The sequence below is a fragment of the Ovis aries genome, chromosome 15, assembly GCF_016772045.2.
Source record: "Ovis aries strain OAR_USU_Benz2616 breed Rambouillet chromosome 15, ARS-UI_Ramb_v3.0, whole genome shotgun sequence".
NCBI classification, from domain to species: domain Eukaryota; kingdom Metazoa; phylum Chordata; class Mammalia; order Artiodactyla; family Bovidae; genus Ovis; species Ovis aries.
The window spans coordinates 24,393,348-24,407,185 of NC_056068.1; the positions used below are offsets into that span (position 1 = coordinate 24,393,348).

At 52.9% G+C, this 13,838-nt stretch overlaps 1 protein-coding gene across 3 annotated transcripts in view; it reads left to right on the forward strand.

Annotated features, from left to right (window-relative positions):
* Positions 1 to 13,838, forward strand: part of ZBTB16 (zinc finger and BTB domain containing 16) — a 202,833-nt gene that overhangs the window by 89,116 nt on the left and 99,879 nt on the right. For all 3 annotated transcript variants that reach the window (XM_027979221.2, XM_027979222.3, XM_042232944.2), the window contains exon 3: positions 8,124 to 8,221. In XM_027979221.2, coding sequence (XP_027835022.1) covers positions 8,124 to 8,221 — 98 coding nt within the window. The remainder of the gene's footprint in view (positions 1 to 8,123; positions 8,222 to 13,838) is intronic.

Below are 13,838 nucleotides of genomic sequence, written 5' to 3' on the forward strand. Positions count from 1 at the left end.
ATTCCCTTTCATATTTGTCTGTTCATTGAGCAAAGATGCCCTGAGTCCCTCCTATGTTCTGGGCTCAATGACAGAGATTGAGGGGATGTTACCTGTATGGCCTCTTCTCAAAGAAGATTGTAGTCTGGCTAGCACAGGCCCCTGTCAACCCCACAGCCGTTTAATGTCATAAACCTGATTGGAAAAGGCCTCGGAAATCATCTAACTCAATTCTTGCTTGGTTCCAAAGCTGCAGAGTGAAACCTGGAGAGGGCAAGTGATTTGACCAAGGTCGTTGGGATGGTTCCTGGAAGAGCTAGAGTGGACACTGTGTCCCCCATGGTTCCTGGACCAGCTAGAGTGTCCCCCACCCCTAGTCCAGCTTTTTGGTCAATACGTGTGTTAGTTGCTCAGTCATGTCCACCTCTCTGTGACTCCATGGACTCTGGCCCACCAGGCTCCTCGGTCCATGAAATTCTCCAGGCAAAATCACTGGGGTGGGTTGCCATTCCCTTCTCCAGGGGATCATCCTGACCGAGGAATCAAACCTGGGTCTCGTTATGTCTCCTGCACTGGCAGGCGGGTTCTTTACCGCTAGTGGTCAAAATACCACACTTCTAATCTAGACTTTTGAGAAAACATGCCTCTTTAAAAGGCTCTGAGGCAACCAAATGGCCTCCATCTTCCACGGCCCATAGGCCTGAATTCCCAGCAGAGGGATGCTTGCTGTCGGTCTGCCCCCCGTTTAGCAGCACAGAAGGTGTTAACTAGCACTCTGTTAGTTCTCGGTTGCTTTTTTTAATCTGTTGTTTGAAATCCTTGCTTTTTATTGGTATATTTACTTTACGGCATACATAAAGAGCTGTATTAAAAAATAAATTGTGTTGTAAAAGCATTCGCTAATGTTTATTAATATTGACTAGTCAGAGAGCAACGAACTCTATTGCTGGAAGGATAATTTGCGGTAATACCAGCTAAGCATTCACAGCTTGTCAAATGACTGTCTAATCTCAACGTTTAAAAAAAGTGGGTAAAAGGACAATTTCCCTTATTTATGCCTTGAGAAAATGAACGTGACCCACTCCCTAGTCAAGATTAGAACTATGCTTTCCTTTTCTCCCTGGGGGTGCCAGGCCTCCTGTCTGAACCCAGGCAGTTCCGGGGCTGGCTTTCAGTGTCTGGTATCCCTTGGTCTCGGGGTGCTTGGCAGCTGCTTCAGGAGCTGCAGCCTCTCGTGGGTCTGCAGCCTCTCATGGGTCTGCTCTGGCGCCTGCGTCGGTAGCTGAGGGATTGGAGGGAGAAGTGGAGTCTCGGTTCCTGTCCTCCAGGAGCTTGTAGATTTGAAGAACTTACAAATGGCTTCGTCCAGAACTGTGGGCTTGATACTCCAAGAAGGTACCTAAGGAGGATGACACTGGATGTGCCTGTTGACCCTTGGTGACTGAGCTAGATCATTCACTATTGACCGCATTAGAAGGTGTTCCTTGTGGGACTTCCCTCGTGGTCCAGTAGATAAGGCTTTGCACTCCCAAGGTGGTTTCCCTCTGTGGCTGGGGAACTAAGCTCTTGCATGCTTGCATGCTGCGTGGTATGGACAGAAAAGGAGAGAGAGATGTCCCTTGAGAAGATACCCTGTCACCTTTAGAAAGCAGAGAACATTCCATGAGCATCCCAGGTGTCCTGTGGATGACCTGCCCTGGCTTAGGATGGAGGCCGTTAGTGGAACAGTTCTGTTCAGAGTATTCTTTCACCACAGAAAGGCATACGGAGAAAGAACAGGAGGCTGGACTGTGTACAGAAACAACTCCGCAGTCTCCCTAGAAGTTGCTTTTGGGAATAAATCCCTCGTAACCCAATCACTTTTCACTCATCTCTTCTTAAAGTTTAAGCCCAGAATGGCGTTGACTGTTTGGCCTTCCTCTTGGCGTTTGAATTGTAGGCAAGTGGACATAGAAGGCACGTTGTGAATTTAATGGTCTGGGGAAGAAGAGTAAGCCCGTTGTGGAAGTGCATAAACTCTTTTTCTCTGTCAGTTCCATTTCTGCCCGGAGAGGTGAGGGAGGCCGGGGAGGTTCTCTTACCACTGGGTTTAAGGGCCATTTGCTGCTTTGCAGACTGAGAGCCTTGTCAGAGCTCCCGAAGGTGCACCCCAGCTCACAGGGTGCCCATGTGGGGAGACATGGCTGCCATTTAGGGCCAGTGGCTGCCATTCAGGGCCAGTGGACAGGTCCTGCTCAAGAGGGGAGCGGGAGGTTTGCATGGGGCTGCCTTCCCATGATCAGTAGAAAGCCTTAGACAGTATTGACTCCTGAGAGGCAGCAGGCTTTTGAGAGAAAGGGATCATTGAAACCATCATGAGGAGCTGAGTCATAGAACCTTCTGTCTTGTCCTCATCTCTTCTGCGTACCCCTAGAAGCACTGTGTAGGTCAGGTTGATGGTCACGGGATCAGAAAGCAAAAGCTCAAGCATTGGGCTGACTTCTGCATGTGGGGCAGCTCACCCCAAGTAGAGGGGTGAGCTGGAAGGACCTTCAGAGCTGCTGAAGCTAGAGTGTTGGTGGGAGCAGGGGATGGAGTCGTGTAGGGTGAGAACAAAGAAAGCATCATCTTATAAAGGCCCTTCTAGGCTGGCTTCCCCGCTGCATCTTCTCTCAGACAGAGGTGAGTCGGTGGTTCCCCTACTCACTTAACACTCAGGACAGATCTTAGTTTTCAATGCTGGTGTGGTGTGACCAGCAAAGTCACAGGGCGGGCACTTTCACCTCCCCAGGAGGACAGCGAAGAAGGACAGCCCTTGGGTTACTGGAACAGAATTCCCCTCTTGCTGGTCTGTTCTCCCTGCCATTTGTCTTCGGCAGAGGAGCTTGGGAAGAAATGGAATATTGACGGTGCTGGGCCTTGAACCCCTCTCTCTCAGGCAAGCAGTGCTGCTGGCCCTGCTTCTAGCATCCTCCCCTTAGTCCTTGGCTGTGTGGGGTGAAGGAGGGCTGAGCCTCCCCTGCAGGGCATAGATGCAGAGGGCGCCCCTTAGGGAGCAGCTGGTATGGACTGCTGTCCTTGGAGGCTGGGTGGGTGAGGATAGCATGTAGCACCAGTCTCTCCCTGCTCCCACTTACTCTCCTCTTGTGGTCTAGTGGGGAGATGAAGCCTTATCCTGAGGTGAGATTGGTTTGAAGCTCAGGCTTTGTGCAGCTGTGATGTCACCATTGGCCTTCCACGTGTGGACCTCAGGGGCACAAGTGAAGGTCCAGCTCTGGGTTGGAGGTGCCCATGATGCTCTTGTGCTTGGTGCAGTGTTCCGATGAGAGGAGGCTGTCTGGAATTTCTTTGGCAGCACTGAGCAGTCGCTTCTAAACTAGGCCCTATGAAGAAAAGGAAAGCGAAACAGGGCTTCTGCCATTCCATAGTCACAGTCGAAAGCAGATGAGTATGAGCGTTCAGGCTCACAACAGCACGAAAGTGGTTTGAATGAGCGTGCAGCTTGCTGACTTGGTTTTACTGGGCGAGAATTGTGTGGTTGAGAATCAGTGAGGAGTGTGTCGTTCCCTCCAGTTAACTTGTTAAGAAGTTCATCTTAGCTCACCTCTGATTTCTCATAATGATTCAGCTCTCTTGAGAAAATAGCTAGAAACCTGTTAGAGGTTAATTTTTTTTTTTGTCTTCTTGGACCGAATTGAAGATTCACCTTCAGGGTGAATTTACCCAATGAGTCAGGTGTGGATGTGCTGGGGCAGAAGTGGGGGTGGGGGAGCATCTGGGCCTGCTCCCCAAGAGTGGGTGGTGGGGCCCCAAAGCCTGTGGGGGAATGGACTCTCCGCCGACTAGAGTGTGGAGATGCTTGGGCCGTCTTGAACTGGGTTACACTCAAAACCGTGCCCGGTGCTCTTGCTTCTCAGAGAAGAGAGTGTGAAAACCAAGGCATCAGGCGTAGAAAGGTGCAAAGATGTCCTGAGCTGTCCTCCTTTCCTGTGTTACAGTGGAGGCTCAGTTCCGGGCCAAACGGTCCTCATGCCAGCCCGCAGCCGACTCTCTAGACCTTCCCCGCTAGCCACCTGCCTCAGATGGCCACGAGCAGTTTGACCTTGTGAGAAGGCATGGCCGGGCTGGGAAAATATAGGTGTGTGTGGTTCAGGAAGGAAAAGGTGGACAGACTTTCCATTTTCATCAAATACTTTGCAGCGGCACAGTGAGGGACAGAGGTGATGGGGGTTGTGGTCTAGAGCAGGAGTCCCCAGCCTCTGGGATCTAAGGCCTGATGATCTGAGCTAATGTAACAATAATAGGCATACAGTGCACAATAATTGTAATGCACTTGAATCATCCCCAAACCATTCCCCCCACCCCACCCTGTGGTCCATGGAAAATCTCTCTTCCAAGAAACAGGTCTCTGGTGCCAAAAATGTTGGGGACCACTGCTCTAGAGAGACAGACCCTGAGTTCTGACAGTTAGTTCTTTTACTCTAGAAACCAGTTGGGACTTTGTTTCCATGTTGATCATTCCCACAGATGGTGCCATTTAGAATCTATTGGTGACCCTTGAATACACTCAGATTCTTCTCTGCCATTTCCCTTTTCTTTGAACTAGGAGAGGTCACTGCCTCTTTACAGCCATCTCTTGGCGTCTAAACAGTAACAAAGGAGATGGGCAAACCGGCTCTGGGCTAAGCTGAGCTGCGGGCCTGTGAGGTGCCTCCCTCTCTCTTCTGGACTTCGTCTGCTTTGTCCTACTCTCTCCGCCAGTGAGGCAGGACTGCGGTCCTTGTACTCCACCTGGGATCGCTTGGACGCCACCCTCGGCACCTGTGTGGGAGCACTGAGTTAGTAGGTCAGGAGCAGGGCAGTTTCCTTACTCTGAGGCTTGGGCAGGAGAGGACACCCGTGTCTCTGGAGGCTAGAAAGTGCAGGGCGGCAGAATGGTTCCAAAGAAAGGCTGGCCATGAGTTCTGGAAGTTTCTTTCACTGAAAGATAGACTGCAAGTGGGTAAAGGAGGGAACTTAGGTTGTCTGTATTAGAAGGATTTAAAATGAATAGATTTCTGGGAACGGGTGTCATTTTCTGCTTGGGTTGTCCTAGCCCGACTGCCTAGGTGTTGTGAGACACCACACAAATGGAATATGGCTCAGAGAGAGAATGTATGTGCCCTCTCGCTCAGTCACGTCTAACTTTGTGACCCCGTGGACTGTGGCCCACCAGATTCCTCTGTCCGTGGGATTCTCCAGGCAGGAATACTGGAGTGGGCTGCCATTCCCTTCTCCAGGAGATCTTCCCAACCAGAGAGGTAATAATACCCCTCAGAGGAATCCCTTGGATAAAAGGGTATGGGTAAGACTTTTGGATAATAAAATTTTGATCCTATGAGGCTCAGGTGGTAAAGAATCTGCCTGCAATGGGGGAGACCTGGGTTCGATCCCTGGGTTGGGAAAATATCCTGGAGAAGGGAACGGCAACTCCCTCTGGTATTCTTGCATGAAGAATTCCATGGGCAGAGGAGCCTGGTGGGCTACAGTCCCTGGGGTTGCGAAGAGTGGACATGACTGAGCGACTTTCACTAGACATCATCCATCACTTTACAGGTGAAAAAAAAAAAATGCAGAGAGATCGTGACAGCAGGATTGGGCAAGGTCGTAAGGCAAGTTAATGACCAAGTTAGGACCAGGATCCAGGTCTTCTGGCTGCTCCCCTGCCATCCTTCCCTTCATCCTGCTCCCCCTGTAGTAGAGGGCAAGAGTGCATCGCCTTACAAACCACGCCGTTCCTGTTGGTCAAGAAAGCCGCTGACACCAGTGGCCAGGCAAATCCATTGGCACCAAACAAGGCATCAGGGTAACCCTGAAAGTGTTCATTGGGGTGAGAGACTTGACCTGCAGGAGGAAGAAACAGAAGCCTGAGGGTGGGGTGGGGGTGCTTTCCTGGTGGTGGCTGCTGAAACCCGATTCTCAGACACTCCAGTGTCCTTTGGGAAAGCCAACCTGAAAGGGTGTTGTCCTCCTCTTCCTCCTGACAGCCACCCCAGAGGTGGGCACTCCTGGAAGCTAAGAAAGCATTAGTGCAGACAAAGGTGGAGATAAATAAGACTGGAACCCACGCTGACCAGACCGTGAGCATGTACACCAGCGTCACCTGTGGGACCACCTGTGAACAAAGCTTTTGCTGCTTCACAGAACAGCTCTTGGGAAAGCAAACCCCTGTCCTGCCTGGGCAAGTGACAGGCACAGTCAGCTACCACGTGGGCACATGCATGGGTGCGCACACACACACACACACACATACACACGCACGCACGCCTACGCCTGGGTGCATATTTTAAAACCCGCTTTGCCCAGAATGCTATTAAGACATGTCCCAGTGCCCAGCATTGTGAAATATATTTAGAGTTGAGAATGTTCGGTGGAAATGTTCTGTACTGTTACTATTTCTCAATTGGGATGGATCGGCCTCAGCCACGAATCAGATAACATGGGGGTGGGGTGCACGGCCGTGTCACAGATGAGGGTGTGTGTGTACTTGCGATTGAGAAATCATGTGTTGTCTTTGGCACGCGGGTAAAGGGAAGGCAAGCAAACACAACTGTGATTGAGAAAGAGTTCTGCTAAGGGGCCTGAGTGCGATGGCCGACAGAAGCTGGGCACACTGGACCCCAGATACAGTCTTCAAGCCACCAGCCTGGGCTCATACTCACCCTGGGGCCCTCAGGGTGGTGACGTACTCTGGGCTCTCGTGGGACTTGGAAGGTGCTGGCAGTGGGTGGCTGGCCTGAGTGTCATGATCTGGGCACCGCTGACTGGAATGTATGATCCTCCCCTTCCCCACCTGCGTTTATCTAGTATCTTGTACCAGCAGCCCTCCAACCTTTGACTGTGGGCCTAACACATCTGCGTCCCAACTGTGATGGGCAGTTCCCCTAAGAGTGCCTGCCTGCCACCCCACCGCCCTCGGCTCCTACCTCTGGCTGCAGTACCTGCCCGGTTCCTTGGGGCTGAGGCCCCTGGGGAGGCGGCGGGCAAGGCGGGGGTGGATCCTGTATCCGGCGGAGGCACAGAGAGGCCTGAGAACAGGAGTGTGGGTGGAGGAAAGGCAGAGTTCCGGGCCAAACGGCCCTCATGCCAGCCCGCAGCCGACTCTCTAGACCTTCCCCGCTAGCCACCCGCCTCCCTGCCCCTCATCAGCTCTATTGCTGGCTCCTGCCTGAGCGGTGGGGTCCGGTGGGCAAGGACCAGGATTGCAGGTTGGACCTGTGAACAGTGGTTACCAGGGCCCCTGTCTTCTGGGGTGCTGGGGTGATTGTGGGTGGCTGGCCCACCTCACGTGGCAGGGACAGTAAAATGAGATAACGTGCGTCAAAGTACTTTGGAAAACCAGCACCGAAGGCTCCCACCTTCCTTTTATAGAATGATGTTATCTGGCTTCTTCAAGCATTCCTTTCCATCTGGGTTCAACCTCTGGTGGGAAGCAGAGGGAAAGCACGTCAAAAGCTGGGCCTTTGGGGAGGTTTTTTGTGTTGGAGAGTGACTGCAGGTCTAAGAACCCCTGGATACTCTAAGAGGAGCATCTGATGTCCCTGAAGGCCTCGGTTCACTAAGAACGCTTATTCAGAGCCTGCTCTGTGCCCGTCACTGGGTGGGCGCTGGGCTGTGAAAGACAGAGAAGGTACAGGGCGGCCCTCCGGGCTGTGTGGTCTCCTGGGGGAGCCGGGGGCTCTCACAGGGCAGCGCAGCATGGGCCGTGCTGTGAGCCTGGTAAGCAGAGGCACCTCGGCCTGCACGAATGGCCTGTGCTAGTTTGACTGTGAAAGTTGTGTCTGTCTCACTGACCTGGGGCTTCCTCCGTCCTCCCTCCACAGTTGAATCTGACTTTTTCCCTTGGTCTCTGTGCCACAGGGTGAAGCACTAGGGCATGCCCTATCCTTCCAGCCCTTGGACAGGACCAGGTATAGATGCCGCCTTGGCAGCCATTCACGGGAAAGGGGGCTCTCGGCCGCCTGTGGGATGATGAATGTGTCAGGGTCCACCTCCAGCTCCCACGCCCTCTGTCTCCCCTCCTCCTGTCAACCTGCTGGAGGGCTGGCTGCGAATTCCCCCAGTGGGGGTGGGCCTGCTTTCCATGCAACCAGAGCGGCAGCAACCTGTCTTTTCCTTTCCTGCAGGAAACTGCACAGCGGGATGAAGACGTACGGGTGTGAGCTCTGCGGAAAGCGGTTCCTGGACAGTCTGCGACTGAGAATGCACTTACTGGCTCACTCAGGTAGGCATGGATGCCCTGACCAGCCCATCTGAGCACAGACGCCCACCTCCTGCCTGCCTGCCTTTCCCCCACCCAGAGCGTGAACGTCTCTGCTGCTAGTGGGCCTTGGTCTGCCCCGTCCCGTGGATGCTCCTTCCAGGCTGCTGGAGTGAGAAGTCCATCCTGACCACATGACCATCTGGATGGGTCCATCCTCTGCCCTCCCGGGCTTCCTGGGGCATCGTGGGTACCCAGTGCCCTGTGTGATCCACCTTCCCAAGTAGACTGCAGTTTCATTAGCAGAACAGTTGTGGAATTAGGTTCTCGCTGTCTAATGAATCTGACTATTGGTTCACATTATACAGGAGCCTTTAATTAAATAGATATAGAAAGGTTGGAACACAAAGCTAGTTACAGCGTGCTGTCTTTTGCAAGTTAATTTTAATCCAATTCTGGTGGGGTCGACTCTGCGGCTGCTGGTGCTTTTGCTTGTGTTTGGGCAAAGCTTCTCTGCCTCACGAGGCGTGAAGGGAGGAGAGGCAAGCAGGCAGTGTACCCTGGCATTCTCGGTGGAGGGGCGGATATGGCAGGTCCAAGGCTGCTGCCTCGAGGCCAGGGGGGTTGCCTGGGTTCACTGGGAGAGGCCGCCACACTTTCCATGGGGCCAGTGCTCTTTTCCCTCTAATTTCCTTGTCTTTGGGCTCTGGAGTCAGATTTTAGGGGAGACGAGCCAACTGTCTTCTCATCTGGTCTTACTCTCTCCTGTCTTGTCCATGCCCAGCATCTGCTGTCCTTTTCCGTATTGCCTCCCTCATGGGGCCCTCCAGGCAGTTGGCAGTTCAGTGTCTGTGAAATGAGTCTGGACTTTGGGGTTGGCCAGATCCCCATCTCTGTGACCTCAGGCAGGTTTGTGAACCCCAGTTTCTGTATCTGTAAAGGGCAAGCTGTTGCTAACTCCTATCAGTTAGGTACCAGAATGTATGATGAAGGCGGCATACCCTTCTTAAACCGCAGTTGGTGTTCAGTAGCTGTCGATTGCTTCCACTTTCCCTCCCGCTTCCTCGGTTCTGAAGCTGTCGTCAGGGAGCGTGGCCATCGCCATGCTCCTGGAGGATGGTCTGAACGTCTGTGGCCTGTCTCACTGTCTTCATCGCCTTGGTCCTGCTGCTGGCAGCTTCATACGCATCCGCTCGCGCTGCCTTCCTGCACAGCCGTGTGCCTCTGCGACGTGTGGGGTGCTGTCCCTCTCACAGGCCTTCATAGCCCTGCATCAGGTGCTCTAACTCCTTCCCGTTCTTCCCTCTTGCAGGTCCAGGAGCTGGGCCACGCCGGGCAGCTGGGTGTGTCTGTGTCCGCCTGGCCCCTGTGTCTTTGTGTTCCTTCCCTCCTTCCCCTGGGGCCTCCCCTCCCCCACACCAGGCCCCAGGGCGCCATCCTCATCCCCCCCTGCCCCCCGTTGGCCCGGAGTCCTCTGAGTCCAGGCCTTCCTGGACTTGGCATCAAGCTGGGTGCCCGTGTGCTTTCTGGTGTGTTGTGATTTCTGGTGTGATTTGCACCTGCGATCTTCCTGCTCCTGCTTCTTTGCAGGTTGTTCAGGGTTTAGCGAGGGGTCCCGTGTGCTCTCTGCCCACAGGTTGGCCACCCTCCTCCAGTCTTGCGTTTCATTTATTCCCTGCTTCTTGGCACCTGTGTTGGTCTGTACCCCACGTGCTGTCAGGCACTTCCATGCGGGTGATGCAGCCTGAAGATAAGGCTTCCTCGCACGCTGTAACTCAGCCCAGTAAGCTCCCTTGGTTCTTACTGTTTCCTGGGTCTAGTGTGCTAGCCATGCTCGCGTTCTGGTCGGTGTGCTCTGGTGCTGGTGTGCCGGCCAGCACAGCTTGCTCGCCGAGCTCTGTGGCTTTGTTTATTCCATCCCAGTGCAGGGAATAACCCATCCCCAGTCTTCCCAGGTCTTCCAAGGTCTCTAGAATGATCCCATCCTTGACTGTCCCCCACCTCCGGCCAGAAGCGATCAAGCCTTCTTCTCAAGTCCGTATTTCTTTATCTGAAGCTGTCTCTGGGTACAGTCTTTCTTCTCTGTATTATTGTTATTAATGGAATTGCCTTATTTCCTCCTTCTTGGGAGTCAGGATTAGGAATTTGGGCATCTTCTTCCTAACCATGTGACCTTGGGCAAGAAATGTAAACCATCTGAACCTCTGAACGCAAGGCTCCATTAGATACTTAGCACTCTGCCCGGCACATGATAGATTCTCAGGAAATGTAACTGCCCTTTTCCTCAGTTTTCCCCTAATAGACTGGAATAAGCTCCTTGGGGACAGGGTCCGTCCCCGTGATGTGCAGCCCGTTAACCTGGTACAGTGCTGGAGTCTATAGATGCTGGTTGAGTGGATTACTACAACCCGGGAAGCCAGGCGACTTAAGAAAGCTCCGGTCTCTCACTGGGTCTCTCCTGCAACAGAAAGAGTTCAGACTGTGTCCCTAGGATTCCCTGCAGGGCACTGGCTACGTGTGAGTTAGCTGAGGCCTCTGTTGTGAACCCAGTTCTTCAGGAGTGTGGGTAGGTGGGTGGAGGGGCAGAAGGATGAGGAGCTGCTTACACACATTCAGGTGGGTCCAGGGGCCCCAGGTCGGGCAAGATGAGGAATGCACCGCCCCATGACTGAGTGTGGGCTCAAGGTCCCACAGTCCCGCCTCGTGCATACCCTGGGGCCTGTTTTCCTAGGTTTCCTCTCTGTCCCTGGAGTCTGTGCAAATGATGTGTCCCTCTGAAATTCACTTGCCACTGCCCTTGAAAAAGAGGATTCGGTGATGGGGGAGGTCACGGCAGGGCCTTAGTTCGCCCTTACAGAGAGCTCAGAGCTTGCTTTGACCCTGATTTTTCTTTCTCTGGCCCCACATACCTCTCACCCTCGTGTGAGGATGGCTTGACAAGAAAATAGTGACAAGGGCTTCGTGAGGCTAGATCTCGAATTGTTCGTCCCCCCTCTTTAAACAGTGAAGGCCCTGAGGCCTCTAGAGGGACCTGGCCGTGTCGGGATGCCAGGCCTTCTCCCAGATTCCAGTAGCAGAAATTGTACTTTCCTCATTCCAATTCCTCCCTCCTGTTCCGCGATAACAGAACTATGTGCGGTCTTCGAGGAGACGTTCAATTAGATGACGTGAGATTTTCTTGCCGCTCTGTACTGAAGGCTCCGTGCAGGGAGCAGACAGCCAGGATGGCCCCTGAGCATCTGGGGGGCTACCCCCGCCTTAGAGGAGCTCACCAGGGGCTGCAGCAGCAGCGCGGAGAGGCGCAGAACTAGAGTTGCCCTGGGGACCATGTTTTCAAACGGGGGCAGGCGTGGGAAAAGGGGGTCTGGGCTCTGGGTCGAGGTCAGGGAACTCCTGACTTCCCCTGAAGGCCATCTTTGCCCCGAAAAGGCTCATCCTCACTGCCTCTCCTCCTCGGAGCTGCACAGGCTCACTGCCTTGCAGGCTCTGCGTGCGCCGCCCCACCCCCTCTTGGCGAGCGTGGCCCGTGTTTGTTATTGTAGTTCTGGCGCTGGGCCAGGCCTGGCTGGGCGCCAGCCTTGTGGGTACAGTGTGTACAGTGAGTGCTGAGCCAAGTTTGTCATCATACACGATTAATTTTTTTTTTTTCTCATCTGGTAGGGGTGGGGTGAAGGAGGAGGCAAGAAGGAGTTTCTCCAGTGCTTGAGAACAGGCCTCATTGAATTCTGCGGAGATATTATTTCTGAAAAGATAAAGCGCTCTGGCTCACCCTTCCTCCCCAGCGTTCCTCTTTCTCGAATTATCTTCCTCCTCTCCTCTGCGTTTCCCTACCCGAGGAAATCAGCCTGTGTGAGATCGACACCATGAGGTCTTATTTTCAGTGACTGGAATACCAAATTTATACTCCTAAATCAGTTTGCATTGTGTTGAAATTGACAATTTGTTTAATTAGAAGTTTGCCCTGTAGGAGGCCCTTCTTAGAGACAATTCTTTCTCTCTCTCTCTCTGTCTCTTTCTTTTTTCTTTTTTAAGATCCTAAATGGTGGTAGTGAATGTTCAGTTTAATTGAAGTTTTGATTTCGATTTGAATGCGTTAACTAACCAAGTGTTTGTGAGTTATACCTGATGATAACAATAAGTTTAAATTAACAAACAATAACCTAACTCACTCAGTAATGAGATTGATCTGGCAAGACCCCGCGTTCTCAGAGGTGGTTTGGAGATCAGGAGGGTTTGAGCTCTGAGAAGGAGATTTGGGGTGAGAAGAGCAACCACTGGAGTGCTTTGCAAAGCTGCTCCTTGTGGAATGTGAATCTCAGGTGCAGGGAACAGGGGAAGGGTCCCAGCCCCTGTGTGCGCCCAGATCTCTCTGAAATCTCCCACCCAGTCCTTTGCTGCCCCTTCCCTTGTGGGGGCCTCTGTGACCCGCTGTGTCCTTGCCATTCCTGTTCTCTCTTAAGAGAACGTCCTCGCTCTGGGATGTCCGTGCAGAAACCACAGACTCGGGCGATGACTCGAGTTGATCCTGTGATGTGCTGGGGTAAGGTTTCCCATTAGGTTTCCCCCAGCTTGGCCTAATGTCCTGGTGGATTATAACAGCACACCCATCGCTGCTTGCCCCTATTTTTTGCCTTGGCCGCATACTGTTTAGAGGCTTGCATATTTCTGTGGCCTGCTTCTATTCTGGGAGTGTCATTCATTTTTGGAGCCAGCAGATGCTTCGGGCTCTGTGTACTTAACCCTGGAGAACAGGCAGCACCCCTGCCCTCTGGGTGCTTATGTCTAGTAGGAAGGATGTCTGATACTGTGAAGTTACGGTAAAAGAAGGTGATATGTGCAGATCGCTAAGACAGAGTTCTAGGAGGAATTCAGAAGAGGAATGGGGCTCCTGGAGAAGGTGGTAGAATGGGTTTCTGAGATGACCTGAGGTGGGCAGCCCGTGCCTCCTGGGGTGATGCTCAGTGTAGCTGGGGAGTACAGGCTGGGCATGGGGTGGCGGAGAGGCAAGATTGCAGGGGCCTCGAGTTGCAAAGTGAGTTGTACTTTACCTAGGGCACTCAGAAACCATTGGAAGATTGGATAAGGCAGGGACACTTTTATTCCTCTGGAATGGAAAGGACTGTTGGTCTTTTTAATGTACTCTAGACTGGAGTATAGGGTTCATAAGACTCTTAGGGGAGGTGGTGCGTCTGAGGCATGGCTGGAGTGTGGTGTGGCCTGTGCCTCTTGCCCTGGTTGGGGGCACGCAGCCTTCCTTTGGGAGTCCTGTCTGCATGCTCCCTCGTCCTTGCCCTTCTCCGGGCTGTGTGAGCCATGTTGAGGACCACCCCCAAAAGCAGATTCTTCCCCATAGTTAGAAGCACCAGGAAAGAGCATGGTCTTTGGCCAACAGATTTTTCTGGTTGCAGCAGCAGCGTGGTGTGGCCGGGCGTATCATCCGGGGCCGGGTCACTGGCTGGCAGGGAAAAGGGCAGGTGGGGTTGGGGTCAGAAACACAATTGTTTCCTCTCTTGCTTTTCCCTGTCCTGATGGGATGGAAGTCACAAACTTTTACGAGATGTCAAAGATCTGTGGATTGTGTACTTGGCCTCCTTTTTCTTTTTTTTATCTTTTGGGAACCACTAACGTTTGGGTCCTTCTT